The 16,710-nt window shown below is 39.3% G+C and overlaps 1 protein-coding gene across 3 annotated transcripts; it reads right to left on the minus strand.

The window, feature by feature from the left end:
* Window positions 1-601: 601 nt before the first annotated feature.
* Window positions 602-16,634, minus strand: LOC127623316 (alanine--tRNA ligase, cytoplasmic-like). 3 transcript variants are annotated; one of them, XM_052097723.1, is made up of 22 exons: window positions 16,542-16,597; window positions 15,909-15,980; window positions 14,677-14,844; window positions 14,399-14,587; window positions 14,030-14,175; window positions 10,821-11,012; window positions 10,524-10,668; window positions 10,304-10,449; window positions 10,095-10,203; window positions 9,759-9,909; window positions 9,539-9,663; window positions 6,741-6,885; window positions 6,462-6,640; window positions 6,259-6,372; window positions 5,328-5,534; window positions 4,859-5,043; window positions 2,419-2,527; window positions 2,207-2,320; window positions 1,947-2,066; window positions 1,753-1,839; window positions 1,398-1,511; window positions 602-1,204 (listed from the first exon to the last, which is right to left on the minus strand). In XM_052097723.1, exons 2-22 carry the CDS (start codon window positions 15,957-15,959, stop codon window positions 1,025-1,027), a joined length of 2,976 nt encoding a protein of 991 aa, XP_051953683.1. In that variant the 5' UTR covers window positions 15,960-15,980; window positions 16,542-16,597; the 3' UTR covers window positions 602-1,024. The 3 variants fall into 3 exon arrangements, with proteins under 3 accessions (XP_051953683.1, XP_051953684.1, XP_051953685.1); XM_052097724.1 differs by lacking the exon at window positions 15,909-15,980 and having other exon boundaries at window positions 16,542-16,634; XM_052097725.1 differs by lacking the exon at window positions 16,542-16,597 and having other exon boundaries at window positions 15,850-15,967.
* Window positions 16,635-16,710: the final 76 nt, after the last annotated feature.

The raw sequence follows: 16,710 nt of genomic DNA on the forward strand, positions 1-16,710 counted from the left end.
GTAGGAGTGCGCACTAGTGGTACGGAGTTAAAACTAAAATTAATTGGTCGAAAGTTATGGGAACCCATATGACTTTTCCAGCTGATTTTTAGAATTTATTTTAAGATTGCACTCAAATTTTAGCCTATATATTTTAGAACAGAGCAGAAAAACTAGTTTGCCATTGAAATTTCCTTGATTTAAAATGTTTACAATACAATGACTTTTAAAGGCCTGGAAATCAGTTTTCAATCTCTAGGGCATACAACAATTAATTAATTTGGATTTGATTAATTATTAATAAAGCACTGTTTGATGAAAAACACCAGGTAGTGTGCAACTGATGTAATAGTTTGACAAGCTCTTTCAGAACTAATTTTATTCCTGAATGCAACTCATCCCAGCACAGTAGATTTATGTCAGTCATGTTACACCATTCCAATGCGTAAAGAACACAAGTCATATATGCATTCGAATTTATTGCGATTTATTATTACTACTGACAAGTGATACATTTCATGTGACAGATGATTGATGGCTGATTTACTCAAAACTAGTCAAAAGTTAAACATTAATTTACCTTGAACCATTACAACAGCTCTCCCAATAAAGAGACATATCCATAATGCCAAAGTTTTTATTGCAAAAGTTTTGATAAAAAGACAAGTTCTAGTAGTATGTTAATGACAATGATTTTCTTCTCATTATATATTCTAGTAGACAGCAATGGACATGAGAGAGCTTGTAGCTAGCAAGACAACATTAACTTTGTTGATCTAAATGTAATATTCCAATCAAAGAGCATGCTTTGCATCAGAAACTGGACAGTTTAATAGATCAGTTATATGCTCATGTGTTGCCCAGATGCAGTCCACAACGAACAGAGAGTGGGCATCAAGAAGGTTCCCTTCCAATCCATAATTGGCAAATGAGACATTTCTATACAATTTTCACATTTTCCAGCCTGGAATGTCAGGCAGAACAGAAGCAGGTAAAGGAAATCTCTCCTCTCTAGATTAAACTCCACCTACACCTCTCTCTCTCCTTAATTTTTACCCAATTTAAGTCTGGCAAACTCATTGGCCAGCTGCAGAGCCTCCTGTATGCAGTGCGTGTTTCTACCCGTGGCCTGGGCGGACATGTCTTTGCCACCTCCTTTTCCATCCAGCAGAGGGCACACTTCCTGAACCCATTCGCTGGCCTTCAGGCCCCGGTTTGCAACTTCCTGGAAACACACACACAGCAAGTGATGATTACTGCTGTGGAGATTTTAAAGTGATTACTGCTTATGAAAATATGTGTTTAGCACCATGAAAAAAGCCTCACTAATATTTAACCAGCGCTACATTTTAAAGAGGGGCAGGTTAATTATTTTAAAAGAACTCAGTCCTCTTTTTAAAATAAGGTTCTCTTCTAACCTGGGGCACTTGACACAAGCAGATAATTTTGCCAGCATCATTGTCGACAGCAAAGAGCATAGCAGCAGTCTGGGGAGAATTTGTCTTCAGCACCTTCAGAGACTCATTTAAAGCCTGTTGAAAGCATGGAGGAGACCTTACAGCATGACAACAACATGAAACGGCATTCGTAATCAGTTTTACTTAATGCAATGTATTTTTGAGTAACAGGACATTAAAATGACAGCAATTTCATTTTATCCATAAGGAATTGATTGTACCATGAATTTTGATTTCCCGTTTACTGAGATTTTCATATAAAACTACTGTGGCACTGCATTCAGTTCTAATTTTAAAGGACAGGTGGGAATGTTACCTTTGCAGATGCACCACTCTCCATCTCCATGACAATTAGAGGTTGGTTAGGGTTGCTGTCGATGATCTCCTTAGTCTTCTCCAGAACCTAAAATAAAGGCCATGATGTTGCTTATAGTCAGTCATTTGCTTTCCAAAAATCAGTGTGAAATTACATCTGTCAGATAGCCTTTCCATAATATCTAGGTCTCTTACCCTCTTCTGTACATCAGCCTTGCTGGCACGGTCCAGGTCATCCATGATCTTCTTAAGACCCTTCAAGGATTCCCTCATCTCATCCTTTTGCCACTGAGAGATCACAGCAGTTCCCAGGGACTGAGCGTGCACGCACACACACACACACACACACACACACACACACACACAGTACACTTTAAAATGGTGGAAATCAGCGGTTTAGACACTTCATTCCAGACAGGCAGGAGCTTATTTCTTTAGATGAGATAAGGGCTCACCTCTGTCATATCAGATATCTCCTTTTGAACGTCTTTATTGGGGGCAGTCTGAGCTTTTACTTTCTCTGCCATGGCATCTAGGCCCAGCTTAAGGGCATCAGCTTTCCTCTGAGCCTGAGAACATACATTCCTCTGTCAATGACTTCACATACAACAAAGTATCAAACCAAAATGAGAATGAGCAAATTAATGTTAGCCCCATCCCCTCAAACCTTATGAGCCTCAGCTCCAGTGACTGCCACAATCCTCCTGATTCCTTTAGCGATGGCCTCCTCTGATACAATCACAAATGGTGCAGCGTGACTCGAGTTCTGCAGGTGCCTATGGGTAAAAAGAAAAAGACAACTCAGAGCAGCCAGATTTAGTATACACAGGAGTCCACACAATTTATCCTTGAGTTTTATGTCTTTCTTACAACTAGGGCTATAAAGCTAATCAACATCATGAATTTCCCAACGATATTTAATGTGCTTTTTATTTCGTCGTTAATGACTAAGCCTTTCCTAAAGACCAGTTCCATGCCCGCTCCTTATTAATGACTTGAGCCAAGCAATAAGACAGATTTTAATAGCATCTCTGATTTAAACATTAGTAGCAAAAATGGCGAAAGGCTAGGCTAACCAGGGCAAAGTTCAAACTAGTTCCTTTTAACTGTCAGTTTCAGGGAATTGTTTTTTTGAGATTTGTTTTGCATTCTCACAGAAAAATGTGCACTGAAAAGGTCAGTGAGGTGTGGTATTTAACACACTTTCAAATGTTTTAGTAAAAAATATACAGAATTATAGTGCTGTTTATTACTATGAATTTTTATTTTGGTGCATATAGCAAAATATTTATTAAATATTCTTTGTGTTCATTTTGCTATAAATTGTGGAAAACTTGGCTTAGTTATTTTTAACTAGAATAAACATATATTTTACTTTCTGCTTTTAAAGTTTTTAATTTAATTGGCTACAACAAAACTGAAATATTACATTGACATAAGTATTCAGACCCTTGCACCTTTGGCAGCGATTACAGCATCAAGTCTTTTTAGGTATGATGCGACAAGCTTTGCACACCCAGATTTGGGGATTTTTTGCCATACTTCGCTGCAGATCCTCCCAAACTCTGACTGGTTGGATGGGGACCATCTGTGGACAGCCATTTCATTTTCAAGGGGTTTAAGTCTGGGGTCTGGCTGGGCCACTCAAGGACATTCAGAGTTGTCCCTAGCCACTCTTGTGTTGTGTGCTTAGGGTCATTGCCCTGTTACAAGGTGAGAAGTTCCTGAACGCTCTGAACCAGGTTTTCATTAAGAACCCTAGCCAGTCCCCGCCACTGAAAAACACCCCCACAGCATGATGCTATCACCACCACGCTTCACCGTTGGGATGGTATTGCGTAGGTGATGAGCAGTGCCTGGTTCCTCCAGACATAACATGTGGAATTGAGGGCAAACAGTTCAATCTTCATTTCATCAGACCAGAGAATCTTTTTTTCCTCAGTCAGAGAGTCCTTTAGGTGCTTTTTCATGTGTCTTGCACTAAGGAGAGGCTTCCATTAGGTTACTCTGCCATAAATCCCACATCAGTGGAGTGTTGCAGTGATGGTTGTCCTACTGCAAGTTTCTCCCATCTCCACACATGATCTCTGGAGCTCAACCAGAGTGACCATCAGGTTTTTGGTCACCTCTCTAACAAAGGCCCTTCTCCCCCGATTGCTAGGTTGGCCAGGCAGCCAGCTCTAGAAAGAGTCCTGGTTGCTCCAAACTTCCTCCATTTAAGTATTATGGAGGCCACTGTGCTCTTGGGAACCTTCAATGCAGTCACAATTTGTTGTAGCCTTCCCCAGATCTGTGCCTTGACACAATCCTGTCTCTGTGCTCTGTAGGCAGTTCCTTTGAACTCATGGCTTGGTTTTTGCTCTGATATGCATTTTCAGCTGTGAGGCCTTATATAGAGAGGTGTGTGCCTTTCCAAATCATGTCCAATCAATTGACTTTGCCACAGCTGGACTCCAATCAAAGTGTAGAAGCATCTAAAAGATGATCCAGAGGAATGAGATTCACCTGAGCAAAGGGTTTGAATACTTATATTTATTTTTTATAAATTTGCAAAGTTATCTAAAATCAGTTTTTTACTTTGTCATTATGGGGTATGGAGTGTAGACTGATGTGATTTCTTTAATTTATTTTTTTAGAATTTCTATTTATGGATGATGGGGGCCACTCTGCTCAGTGAGGCCTTATATAGAGAGGTGTGTGCCTTTCCAAATCATGTCCAATCAATTGAATTTGCCACAGCTGGACTCCAATCAAGCTGTAGAAACACAGTGTCATGGCAAAGGCTGTGAATACTTATGTACATGTGATTTTTTTTGTTTTTAATTTGAATAAATTTGCAAAGATTTCAAACAAACTCCTTTCATGTTGTCATTATGGGGTATTGTTTGTAGAATGTTGAGGAAAATAATTAATTTAATAAATTTTGGAATAAGGCTGTAACATCACAAAATGTGGAAAAAGTGAAGCGCTGTGAATACTTTCCGGATGCACTGTATATACACACACCAGCCCTACTTACAACCCATGTCAAATACAGTGTTATACGCCAGTGGGGTAAACCCACTTATGACACATTTGAAGTGTATGTCAAAGTCTGCCGTTCATACGTTCCACCGCAGAACTCAATGGAAGTGAGGGAGCCTGCAGGGCTGTTTGGGTCAGCCAGAAGCTCCTCCACAGGGACACCAATAGAGACCACTCTAACAGGATCAGGATACGTCTCATCAAACACTGCCCGAAGACCCTGGATGGCTTTAGCTGCTGCAAGGGGAGAATCCAGAGCATAGACTGGCTGGAGAAAGAGATACACAGATGCAACTCGTTATGTTTGAAAAGATACAAAAGAATACAGAATACTCTTACTCTCAAGGACAAGTTAACTTTGATGCTGCCATTAAAATGTAAAAGATTACAAAAGGTTGAATAGAGCAAAAATGCAAAAGTTCAGTTTCTATAATATCTGCACAGTCAAAACATGTGGAGAACGTTTTGACTGCCTTGAAATTTATATGAATGCAGAGCTTTAAATTGAAAATTGACTGCCTTGGTAGACTAAAGTCTGATGAATGGTCTGACCTTGGCATCACGAATAATCGCGCTGGCGATCTCCTCTGTGCGCCGCACTTCATCTGTGCTCATGGCTGCTTTAGCTGTGAAGTCAAACCGCAGACGGTCAGGAGCAACCAGAGAGCCCCGCTGGTCAGCCTCTCCCAGCACTGAACGCAAGGCGAAGTTCAGGATGTGTGTGGCGGTATGGTTACTCATGATGGGCCTACGACGAGTCTGAGAGAGAGCGAAATGATGTTATATCTTTACCTATAAACATTAATTCTAATACTATGTCCTAACCACGCACAACATGATAAAGCAACAAGTGGAAATCACATCTCCGCCATGTTAATCTATTTTTTTTTATCCTAACAAGACACAAGACAATTTGCTGGTCACTTGAGTTCTATATTTTTTTTTTTAAGAAATCTCATTGGTACAAATTACCACAACACAGCTGTTAAAGGGACAGTTTACCCAAAATGAAAATTCTGTTATCATTTATCTACCCTCATATTTATCCAAACTCATAACATTATTCCATCCTTGGAATACAAAAGGAGAGAGGTAGAATATTAGGCAGACTGCTTGCCTCAGTTACCATTCACTTTCACTGGATGGGAAAAAAAGATGCAATGAATGTGAATGGTAAATAGTGAATAACTCTGCCATTCCACCTAGCATCTTTTGTGTTCCAGTAGAAAAACAAAGTAATACGGGTTTGGAACAACCTAAAGTACATGACCGAATTTTGATTTTGTGGGAAAACTATCCCTTTAAACGCTAAATATCCTCCAATCCGCTGCGATTCTGTATCTTTGCAGCAGCATTTCGCTTGTGAGAACAGAAAAAATATTTTATATGTTATGCCAGGTTAGGACATTGTAAGATGATTTTTACAACACAGCATAGAAACCAAAAAAAGAAAACAAATACAATGACAAAAAGTGTCTCGCACCTCATCAACATGCAAAGTTACGCGGTCTCCAACCTTCATTGTACCGTACACTGTACCAATATGCAGCACATATCCTCCTCGCACCTGAGTATTCTTCACAGTAAACTCCATCCTCTTAAAGAGCACAACCAAACATGACAAAATTAGGCACACCTTTAGACAGTTCAACTCCTTTGCAAAACTGCTTTCAAACAGTTTCTTACATCCTCAGTGGAGTCATTCTCTCGGAGCATGTAGCCTTCATCAAAGCTCTGTCCACCCTGCTCAGCGTAGAAGGAGGTCTGATCAAGCAGCACTCCGCACTCTTGACCTGTGGTCACCTCATCGACAAACGCACGCTCCCTCCTCAGAGCAAACACTGTGCCCACCTCCAGTTCAAACTCTGAATGAAAAGCTCATAGCAGTCATAAAGGCACAAAACTTATAGAACATACAAACACTGAATTGTGATGACCAACAAGAAAAGCATCGGTATGACTTACTATAACTGCCATTATCATCTGAAGTGTAGTGGTACTTGGGGCCATCATCAGTGGCAGGGATGCCCTTGTTCCTCAGCTCCTCGATGGCATAAATGTCCAGCATGATGTGGTCCTCGTCCCCGGAGCCTTTGCCCTGAGACTTCAACTATGTGCAGACACTTTAATTACATCCATTTATATTAACAACTTTTAAATCCAATCTTTAAAGGGATAGTTCACCCAAAAAAAATAATATTCTCTCATAATTTACTCACCTCCATGCTATCCTAGATGTGTATGACTTTCTTTCGTATGCTGAACACAAACAAAGATTTTTAGAAGAATATATCAGCTCTGTAGGTCCATACGATGCAAGCAACTGGTGGCTAAATCTTTGAAGCACCAAAAAGCACATAAACAAAATATAACTTTTTTGGAACTTCAAAAGGTCTGATCACCATTCACTTGCATTGTGAGGACCTACAGAGTTGAGGTATTCTTCAAAAAGTCTTTGTTTTTTGTGTTAAACAGAAGTCATAAACATCTGGGATGACATGAGGGTGAGTAAATGGTAGAATTTTTTTTTCAAGCGATGAAATAAAAAATTTGTCCAGGCAGTCTACTCAATATCCAGTATATCTATGGTTGCCATTGTAGTGACTTAAAGTTTAGTATATTACAAAGAGACTTAAACAAAAAAAGTGCAAGCACTCTTCAGTCCAGGCATGCACATATAAAGCAGCCGTATGTCGATCAGACAGTGCACAGGTACGTCAGTACTTGGCACTACCACTACTGAGGAATCTTTAACTTTTCAGCATTGATTTGGTGGTGAAATACCAGTACTTTTGACATAACTAGTTCAGACTAGGGCTGGCCGATTTTTTTATTTAAAATCTAGGAATCAAGGTTATGCATAAAAATATTAGCAAATGTTTTAGTTAGATATGTTGTCAATCCTTCTAAATCTTTATTAATCAAAGGCTTAATAAGAAAGAGAAAAAGTTTCATAGCACTTGATTGATGCCGCCTCTAATCTGATCAGCTGCACGTGTGCACTCCAAATGAACGTAACAGGTAAACAACGTGGACATTGATATAAAAGACACTGGTTATATTTCCAATTTGATTGCACAATGTGATAGTAGCTCAACTTCATCCTTCATGCATTTATATACTAGCTTAAGACCATAACTAGCCTCAGCGTTCTGCACATGTTGGTGAATGATCTCCTTTCTTTCCTTTAAATATCCATAATGAAGTGTCAAGTTACATGACAGTTACCGGTGCTATAAATGGGAAAATCAAACACCACTGCTCCTTTAACCATGATGGTTCAGGTAGATCGCTAATTAATGCTTTGTTCTGTGTCCTGTTATAGTGTTATGCATCTATAGCCAACATTTGTCAAGCGATCATTTTTAAAAACTTTGCGAGTTGAATTGTGATAAATCATTTCAAATAGCTGCAATGCTCAGCGTGTACTGCATGCCCTGGACTCTATCTATAGGGTTTTATACATACAAATAGTTTGATATTAGGGATAGGCATTTTGGTCATTTTGTCTACTCAAGCACTCTGACTAATTAAGTACTCAAGGGGCAATTACATGTTCATAACTGTATATATAATAACATGTCTGACAAACGGCTATGGCTGCTGCATTCAGTCTTGTTGTTCCAGTGTAAATAGACTATTTATTATTATAGGCTGTTATAAAAGTGTGTTACAAAATGATTGAATTATCAAAATATAATGCACCATATTTTTTTCATTATGTGAAGATTCACTGTCCACAACTCTGAAAGAACGTGCACAACGCGCATCTGTCTGTTCTTCCTTTAGGTTACCGTAGTAATTTTGTTGTGCAATTTTTTTAGTGACTGTCTGAAAAGTATATTTTCAAATAACAGGAGATGCCATAACCATTGCGTTTTATTATGCATGTTAAGTTGAAGTTCAGTTTTGGAGATGCTGCATTGTGTTCCATTTAACTGTGCTCTGTCTAACTGTTTGAAACTTGTGCCTGCTGTACACTGCCACGAGTGCCTGGTGTGTATGTGTGTCCAAATGTTCACTCTTGTGAGGAAAGCATTTATGAAGCATTCCATTCAACTCGGGAGTCTGAATTCCTACCTTTCAAATGAGAGTGCAACGGAATGACACTTTATATCGGATCTCTAACTTAGAAACTCGAGCAGAAATCTACATTCATTTCGTCGAGATGTAGGTGTGCGTTCCGTCATGCAGGGAGGTTTAGTCAGTGACAATCATTCACTTTTATTAAATAATATCCATTAACAATTCAAAGTTCTTACATTAAACAATAATATAAGGTTTTTAGCAAACGTTTTGCAGAGACAGGTGTTTAAAACACGGTTAATTACAAAGTCATATCAGTTTGTTTGCCATGAGAAGTCTCTGATAATTAATGTACCCCTCAAAGTCACAATGTAATCAATCTCAAAATAAAAAAAAGCTCGCTCTTTGGCACATTTGTGTTTAGTTGTCAGGAAATTGTCACTGGATTTCAAATTAAGTGAAAAGTCACGTCATGCGCGATCACTATCGATCATCATTTTCATGATAGTTCATTGCTGCCACGTTCGTGTACCCGAGTTATCGCGCCAATCCCTATTTGATATACAATAGATAAACTAGAAAGAACATGTTATTTGATTCAGTTTGGAATTACTGATTATATAATATCGCCCTATTTAATCTACAAACAGTTACGTGGCTTGGAGTCAGATTTTTACTGTCTGTCTAAAAGCCTCTTCTGGTAAATGCAAAATATGAATTAATTAATTAATTTCAACCTGAGCAGCTTTCTTCTCCTCCTCAAAGGCCTGTATGTCCACCCCCATTCCTCTCTCCTCAGCGATCAGGGCAGTGAGGTCCAGAGGAAAACCATAGGTGTCATAAAGTAACCATGCAGTGTCACCTACACAACAATTGTAATATTTATATAAAATTCCAACCATAAGCTATGATCATTAGAAGAAGCAGTTAGGCCCTTTGTGGTAGTATGTGCTTTACCTGGAATGGTCTTGCTGTCTCCCAGACTCTGGATCTTGCGGTCCAAAATACGACGTCCCCTGGTAAGGGTTTTCAGGAACTGTTCCTCTTCCTCATTGATGATGTCCTTAACCATATCAGGGTCTTTCTTCAATTCAGGGAAAGCATCACCCTGTGGAGAGTTAAATTCTTTAATGGTTAAAAAGTGAACACAACACTGCATGAGGCTCTACATGTTGAAAAGTTGATCTAATGAAAGTGCATTTCAGTGGTGAATTGGGGACCAAAGAGAAGGATCTTAATGTGCGTAGAGTAGGAAGGGAAAAAATTAACGTGTCTGAGAGGTAGGGGCCTTACCAGGGATTTAACCACCACATCCACTAGGGAGGCAAAGAAGCCCCTCTGTGCACCCAGCTTCTCATGAGAGTATCGCACAGCACGACGAAGAATCCTCCGCAGTACATATCTGCACACATAAAAACAGGGTCACGTACCAAAAAAACATGTATATAAAAAGATAGAAACAACCAATGTGGATAACAAAGTAAACAATTACACAATCTCACCCCCTGCCTGTGTTGTCAGGTCTGCCGCCATCAGACAAGGCAATAGTAATGGTGCGGGCGTGATCAGCCAGGACACGGTATGCCATGTCGTTACCATCTGTGTCCTCGGCACCAACCTTTCCTGTGTACGGCCTGGCACCTGTACCCTAAGAAACACGGATATTCTTCAAGTCTACATACCAATAAGGGTCTCAATGCTTTTCTAAAATTCTTCCTGTACCTTCTGAATGGCCTCGAAATAAGGGATGAAAAGGTCAGTGTCATAGTTGGACATCTTGTTTTGCAGTACAGAGACCAGACGCTCCAGTCCCATGCCTGTGTCAATGCTCTTCTTGGGCAAAGGCTTTAGCACAGTCTCTGACTCCCTGTGTACAGAGGTGAGGTCAAGCCATGCATATGTGCATGCCAAGAATTGTGTGTTGTAATAGTTGTTTAATTCTCATCACATTACGATTACATATGACATGTTTGCATTTAACCAGTTACCAGTATAGTGAAAAAATGGGCTGTAGTGTACCTGTTAAACTGGATGAACACCAGGTTCCAGATTTCAAGCACATTGGGGTCATCCATGTTGACCAGGTGGGCGGCATCTCTCCCTCCAATACGATCATAGTGGATCTCACTGCAGGGTCCACATGGACCTGTGTCCCCCATCTCCCAGAAATTATCCTTCATACTGCCTGGCAGGATACGACTGTCATCCATCCTGAGACATAGAGCACAGATAAGCAAGAATATATAAAATATAAAAATATAAATGTCTTCAAATTTCATGTTAATAATTGATAAGTTACAGGGAATTTCACCAAAAGGTATGAGCCTCAGTTGCTATACACTTTCATTGCATCTATGCTCCATACAATGAATGTGAATGGTGAAAGGTGTAGGTTTGATTTGAAAGTTGGTAGGGACATACTGCATGAAGAATAATGTTCAGATTCTTGGTATTAAGAAAATTAGAATGTCAGTCTGGTAATAAAGGCAAAATAAAATTATTTCCTTATGCAAGAAGTCTCATTTCCTATTTCTCTAACACACTATATTAAAGTGTGTGTTAGAGAAATATGAAAGGCATAGTTCACCCAAAAAAATGAAAATTCTCTCATTTACTCACCCTCATGCTATCCCAGATGTGTATGACTTTCTTCTGCAGAACAAATTAAAATTTTCAGAATACTTCAGCTTTGTAGTTTCATAAAATGCAAGTGAATGGGTGCCAAAATTTTGACACTCCAAAAAGCACATAAAAGGCATAAGCACATAAGTGATCCATACGAGTCCAGTGTTTTAATCCATGTCTTCAGAAGAAATATGATAGGTGTGGGTGAGAAACAGACCAATATTTAAGTCCTTTTTGCTAGAAATTAATCTCCCTGCCCAGTAGGGGGCAATATGCATGAAGAATGTGGATCACCAAAAACAAAGAAGAATGTTAAAGTTAAAGTGGAGATAGAGCAGGGAGGAGAATGTATATATATATATAAAACAAAAGGACCTAAATATTGATCTGTTTCTCACCCACACCTATCATATCACTTCAGAAGACATGGATTAAACCACTGAAGTTTTATGGATTACTTTTATGCTGATTTATGAGATTTTTGGAGCTTCCATATTTTGGCACCCATTCACTTGCATTATATGAACCAAAAAAGCTGAAATATTTTTCTGAAAATCATTTGAGTTCAGCAGATGAAGGCAAGTCATACACATCTGGGATAGCATGAGGGGGAGAAAATGAGAGAATTTTCATTTTTGGTGAAAAAAATATTAGCTCGTTTTATACATATTTTTGTTTCTGAAGAATAAACTGGTAAAGAGCCGACTATTAGTTCTGGTGTGACAATATTTATCTTGAAATGAATGTTGCTAAAACCAAGGTGTGACGAGGAGGGTGTGGCTGAGCCTTGAGGGTGCACAGCCGGCACCGCCCTCCTCCTCATCACACAAGGATATGTGATTGATTTTAGAAAATGTCTGTCTGTTCATAAGCCTACAACCATAAAAGAAAATGAAGATGAACTGGTTGTCAACTATAAATATTTGGGTACCATCATGGATAACCGGTTATGTTTTGATTAAAATACAGAAGTTATCAGTAAGAAGGTCCAACAGCAGTTGTTTTTTCTTAGGAAAATGTGTTTTAATTTTTTTTTTTACAACTGTTAAAGTCTATGTTTTATCAGTGCTATGGAAACAGTCTTATCATTACCTATGTATGATGGTATGGTTTAGACAACTGAGCCTTTGTAATAGACTAAGATTTGAAAAAACAGGCCAAAATAGCTAGTAAAATGAGTGAGTTAAGAACAGATGTCATGTGTTTGATAAGCAGGTTAAAATCCGTTCACACCACCAGCAGCATAGCACAACATAGAAACACAATCACATTCATTTTTCAAGAGCTGTCGTGACCGTTGGCAACAGAGATGGCCATGGGGAGCGACAAGACAATTTGAGAAAATTTCAACTTTATACAAATAACAAGCAACATTCACAAGTGACTACCAATGAGAGTGAATACAGGAGCACACTTCATCCATCTCCAGGCAGTGAATGTGATACTGGAGTCAAGTGCAGGCATGATAGAGATGTTAAAGGTTTCTGTGAGCCATTTCACAGTTCTATATCATTTGTCTGTATACAAACATATGGGCTAATAAAAGGATGCATGGAAAACAGTGTCGGCTTTCCGAGTAAGTTTGATTCATATATTGATATAACGTTAGTCTTGTTTAACGATAACCTGCAGCAGTGCTTAATGCATCATATGTAAAATGCTCTCCCCTAGAGAATATACATTTTTAGAGGCAAAAGAACTGATTATTTGTAAAATTAGAATGATATATTAGTTTTATCAGCAGTATCATTTGTAATCAGCATTTTGAACGCAACTATGGCCAGTTGTGCAGTCAACCAATAACGTTAGTGGCAGCAGCCACAGATCGAAACATCTTGCGACATTAAGTGAGAATGCTGCCCACGGAGTGAACAGGGCTTTAGTGGGAAGGCTAATACCATCATTACTCAGCCTGGCCACCCCCTACCAGGACAGTTTGCACTGATGGCTTCTGGGAACCATTTAAGGCTGTTAAAGACAAGGACTTAGAGTACATTATTTTGACCCAACAACTATTCGGATGCTGAATTTTGTGAGAATGAGAGAGAAGATAACTTTCGGGGAGGGATGTATGACCGTGACATGTGAATTGATTGTGTTTGTCTATGCATTTCTGTATGTACTTGATATGATGTTTTGCTAAATCTTTGCGCACAAACTAAATTTCCCTCAGAATACAAATCAGTTTGAACTTGGACTACTAGGGTTGCACAATATGGAGGTAAAATGTCATATACGATACACTTATTGGATTATGGGACTACAAATTTTATTGAGCAGTACACAAAAAATATGCTTGTTTAAATCTATTCTTTTCAAGGATTGGACCCAAGATATAAACAGAAATCCACCAATGTAATCTCCAGAAAATACATTTATAAATGTATGCAGTAATCAAAAACGGCTATGACAGGTGCATCCTGAACAGCGCTGACAAAAGTAATTAGTGCCATGTGACAACGCTGTTTATGCGCTGCTTCAGAATTGGTCAGACAATAATTCACACATGAACAACGATACAGAGAAACTTCAATAGTTATTCAAATAAAAATAAAGTATAGTCTAAAATTTCCTACAAATTGCTTCACAGATTTTGTTCTCACCCCAAGTCCAGCCAGATCTGCTTACACTCCAGGTCAGGCTCCAGGCCTGCATCATCATGACCACCAAAGTAGGTGACATAAAGGCGTTCAATAGGAATGCCAAATTCCTTTGTCAGCAGCTCCAGTGCCATTTTGCAGGCCAGGTGCTAGAGACAGAGTGAGCAGGGAAGAAAGAAATTAAGGGACACTGGGGGTGAAACAAGGCCATATTTAGCAGTTTCAATGATAATTTTAGCATCACATAAATATAAAAGCATAAAAAATATCACACACCACAAAAACACAAAGCATCAGTCCTATAAAAAAAAAAAACAAGCAATGATTTTATAATTCGTAATGCCCAAATACTTTACTCGCTCCATCTCTTACTTTAAAATAGTCTCCAAAGGACCAAGAGCCCAACATCTCGAAGAAAGTGTGATGGTACACATCTTTTCCCACATCATCCAGGTCATTGTGTTTTCCGCCGGCACGAATGCACTTTTGTGTGTTTGCAGCCCGGCGAAGTCTGGCCATAGGGTGAGACGGGTCGATTGTGTTCAAGAAGATGGGCTTGAACTATAGAGTAGATGGAGGTTTAATCAAGTGTCCTATTATTTAAGCACTTACATTACACGCTATTCGTAAATAGGCTCAGATCTCTTTACCTGGTTCATGCCGGCGTTGGCAAATAGCAGAGTGGGGTCATCCAGAGGGATGGTGGCAGACGAGTGGACGTACTTGTGCTCATGATGCCGGAAGAAGTCGATGAACTTCTCACGGATCTGTGCAGCAGTCAGTGAAGTGTCCATGCTGATTCTGTTTTTCTCAGGAGACTAGTGAAACACACACACACACACACACACACACACACACACACACACACACACACACACACACACACACACACACACACACACACACACACACACACACACACACACACACACACACACACACAGTCAGCAAATCGGTTTTGCCTAAACACAGGGTGCAGAAAACATTCAGGTGCTTTGTAATGTGGTTAATTAAAAATCTGTTATGGGCAAGGGCACCTGCTGCCTGTATGAACAGCACCAGGTGCCAACACACCTCAAGATCACCAAGACCGCACTGGGTCATGAAAGCGATGAACCGTGTTAGTGAGGAGGCAAAGCTTGCAAACCCACAATGATGCAAAACGTTTTGAGTGAACCAGAACTCTTCAGTATTACATGCAGAAAAATCATGCTAGGAATGACATGTGACTCATCCTTCTTTATGGGGATAAAAGTTAATCGTTAATGTGAATGTGCCCAAAAATCACAAACAAAAAACATAAAATTATAAACATTACTAAACAACCCTTAATATCTAGAAAATACAAATATAAATTAAACATTCCATCCAAAAAAGTATTATTTGGCTCATACACTGATGCTGAATAATGCAGGAAACCTTTCAGTAGATGGAGTCCTCAAGTGTGCTCAACAACAATCAGCCGAAATCCCTGCATTAACTAAAGCGCCACTCCCATAACAACAGTCCCAAAACATCACGATGTACTTGAAAACATCAACTCCTAGCAGCTCAACCCATGCATGCCAGAACCTACAACCGTAGTGGAATAGTGGTTTAAACTGCAAACACATCAGCACACAGGTCTGAGAAGATTAATATTTTATTTGAAAAATAGCTGGACTTGATTTTCAATATGTAATAATCTGCATTTTGCAATATGATGCGAGTAACTGCAGAAATAATTAAAGTCAAATGGCTGTTCTCTATGAAACACTCTTGTGAAGAATCATCAGAATCAGACCTTCAACAGCAAGGACCATGATGCTTTCACACAAACATACTGTAAGTGAGCTGGTCAATCCAACAGCACAGACTAAGACCTGCACACTGTGAGGTTCACCTGACAACAGAAGAGAGCTTTGGCACAGAAAAGAGTGAGATGAAGAGCCATAGATAATGATGCTCTATGCTCCTAGAAGAGGTAAAGAAGATTTAAAGAAGTTCTTCAGTACAGTTTTAAAAACCTCCAAGACTTCATTCCCTGAAGAATTGCAAAAGCAACGTCATGTCAGTTTTCATGCACACTAGGCAATACTAGAGATGTAAAAATTAAAGGTATATTTAAGATACAAAAATAAATGCATAAAATATAATTAGGTGAGAAAGCATGCTTTTGCTTTCAGCTGCACTGCACTGATCAGTGCTCTGTAATAGGCCAGATCCCTTTAGACCACTTTGAGAGTGATGCATGCTAGTGCTTTCTTATGTACACCAAAACCTCCATCCTGATTTAAATAATCAGAATAGTAAAGCAGGCTTTATGTATAGGTGCGGTGGATAATACCGTCTTTCAGATTTATTTTACAATTGTCTGCTTCCATAAGCACGAGACATGGCTCGAGACAAGGCTAAGCTGACAATTCAGTCATTCACTGAAGCTAGCATAATTCCATTTGCACGGTCTCATGGTACAGGCTCAAAGACATATTATATTACATGATGAAGAAACATATACAAAAGAAGCAAAACTTACGAATAATATTCTTTCAACTGTTTCAGGAACCAGTCACACTGCTTCCCACACGCCGGTTGAAACAAAAAGTAGAGATTGAGTCCCTCCTCCAACATACATGATTGGTTGAGGAATGGCACAGCTTCAGTTTACGCAGATTCTATTGGTTTAGCGTGCTGTCGATCAATAC

Source organism: Xyrauchen texanus, chromosome 29, assembly GCF_025860055.1.
Source record: "Xyrauchen texanus isolate HMW12.3.18 chromosome 29, RBS_HiC_50CHRs, whole genome shotgun sequence".
In the NCBI taxonomy this organism is placed as follows: Eukaryota; Metazoa; Chordata; class Actinopteri; order Cypriniformes; family Catostomidae; genus Xyrauchen; species Xyrauchen texanus.

Coding starts and splice junctions, on each gene's coding strand:
- LOC127623316 (XM_052097723.1), bottom strand. CDS start 15,959: ATGGCTCTTCATCTCACTCTTTTCTGTGCCAAAGCTCTCTTCTGTTGT. Junction 14,845..15,908: donor AAGCTCTCTTCTGTTGTCAG/GTGAACCTCACA, acceptor GTGTTTCACTAG/TCTCCTGAGAAAAACAGAAT. Junction 14,588..14,676: donor CCAACGCCGGCATGAACCAG/GTAAAGAGATCT, acceptor TCTACTCTATAG/TTCAAGCCCATCTTCTTGAA.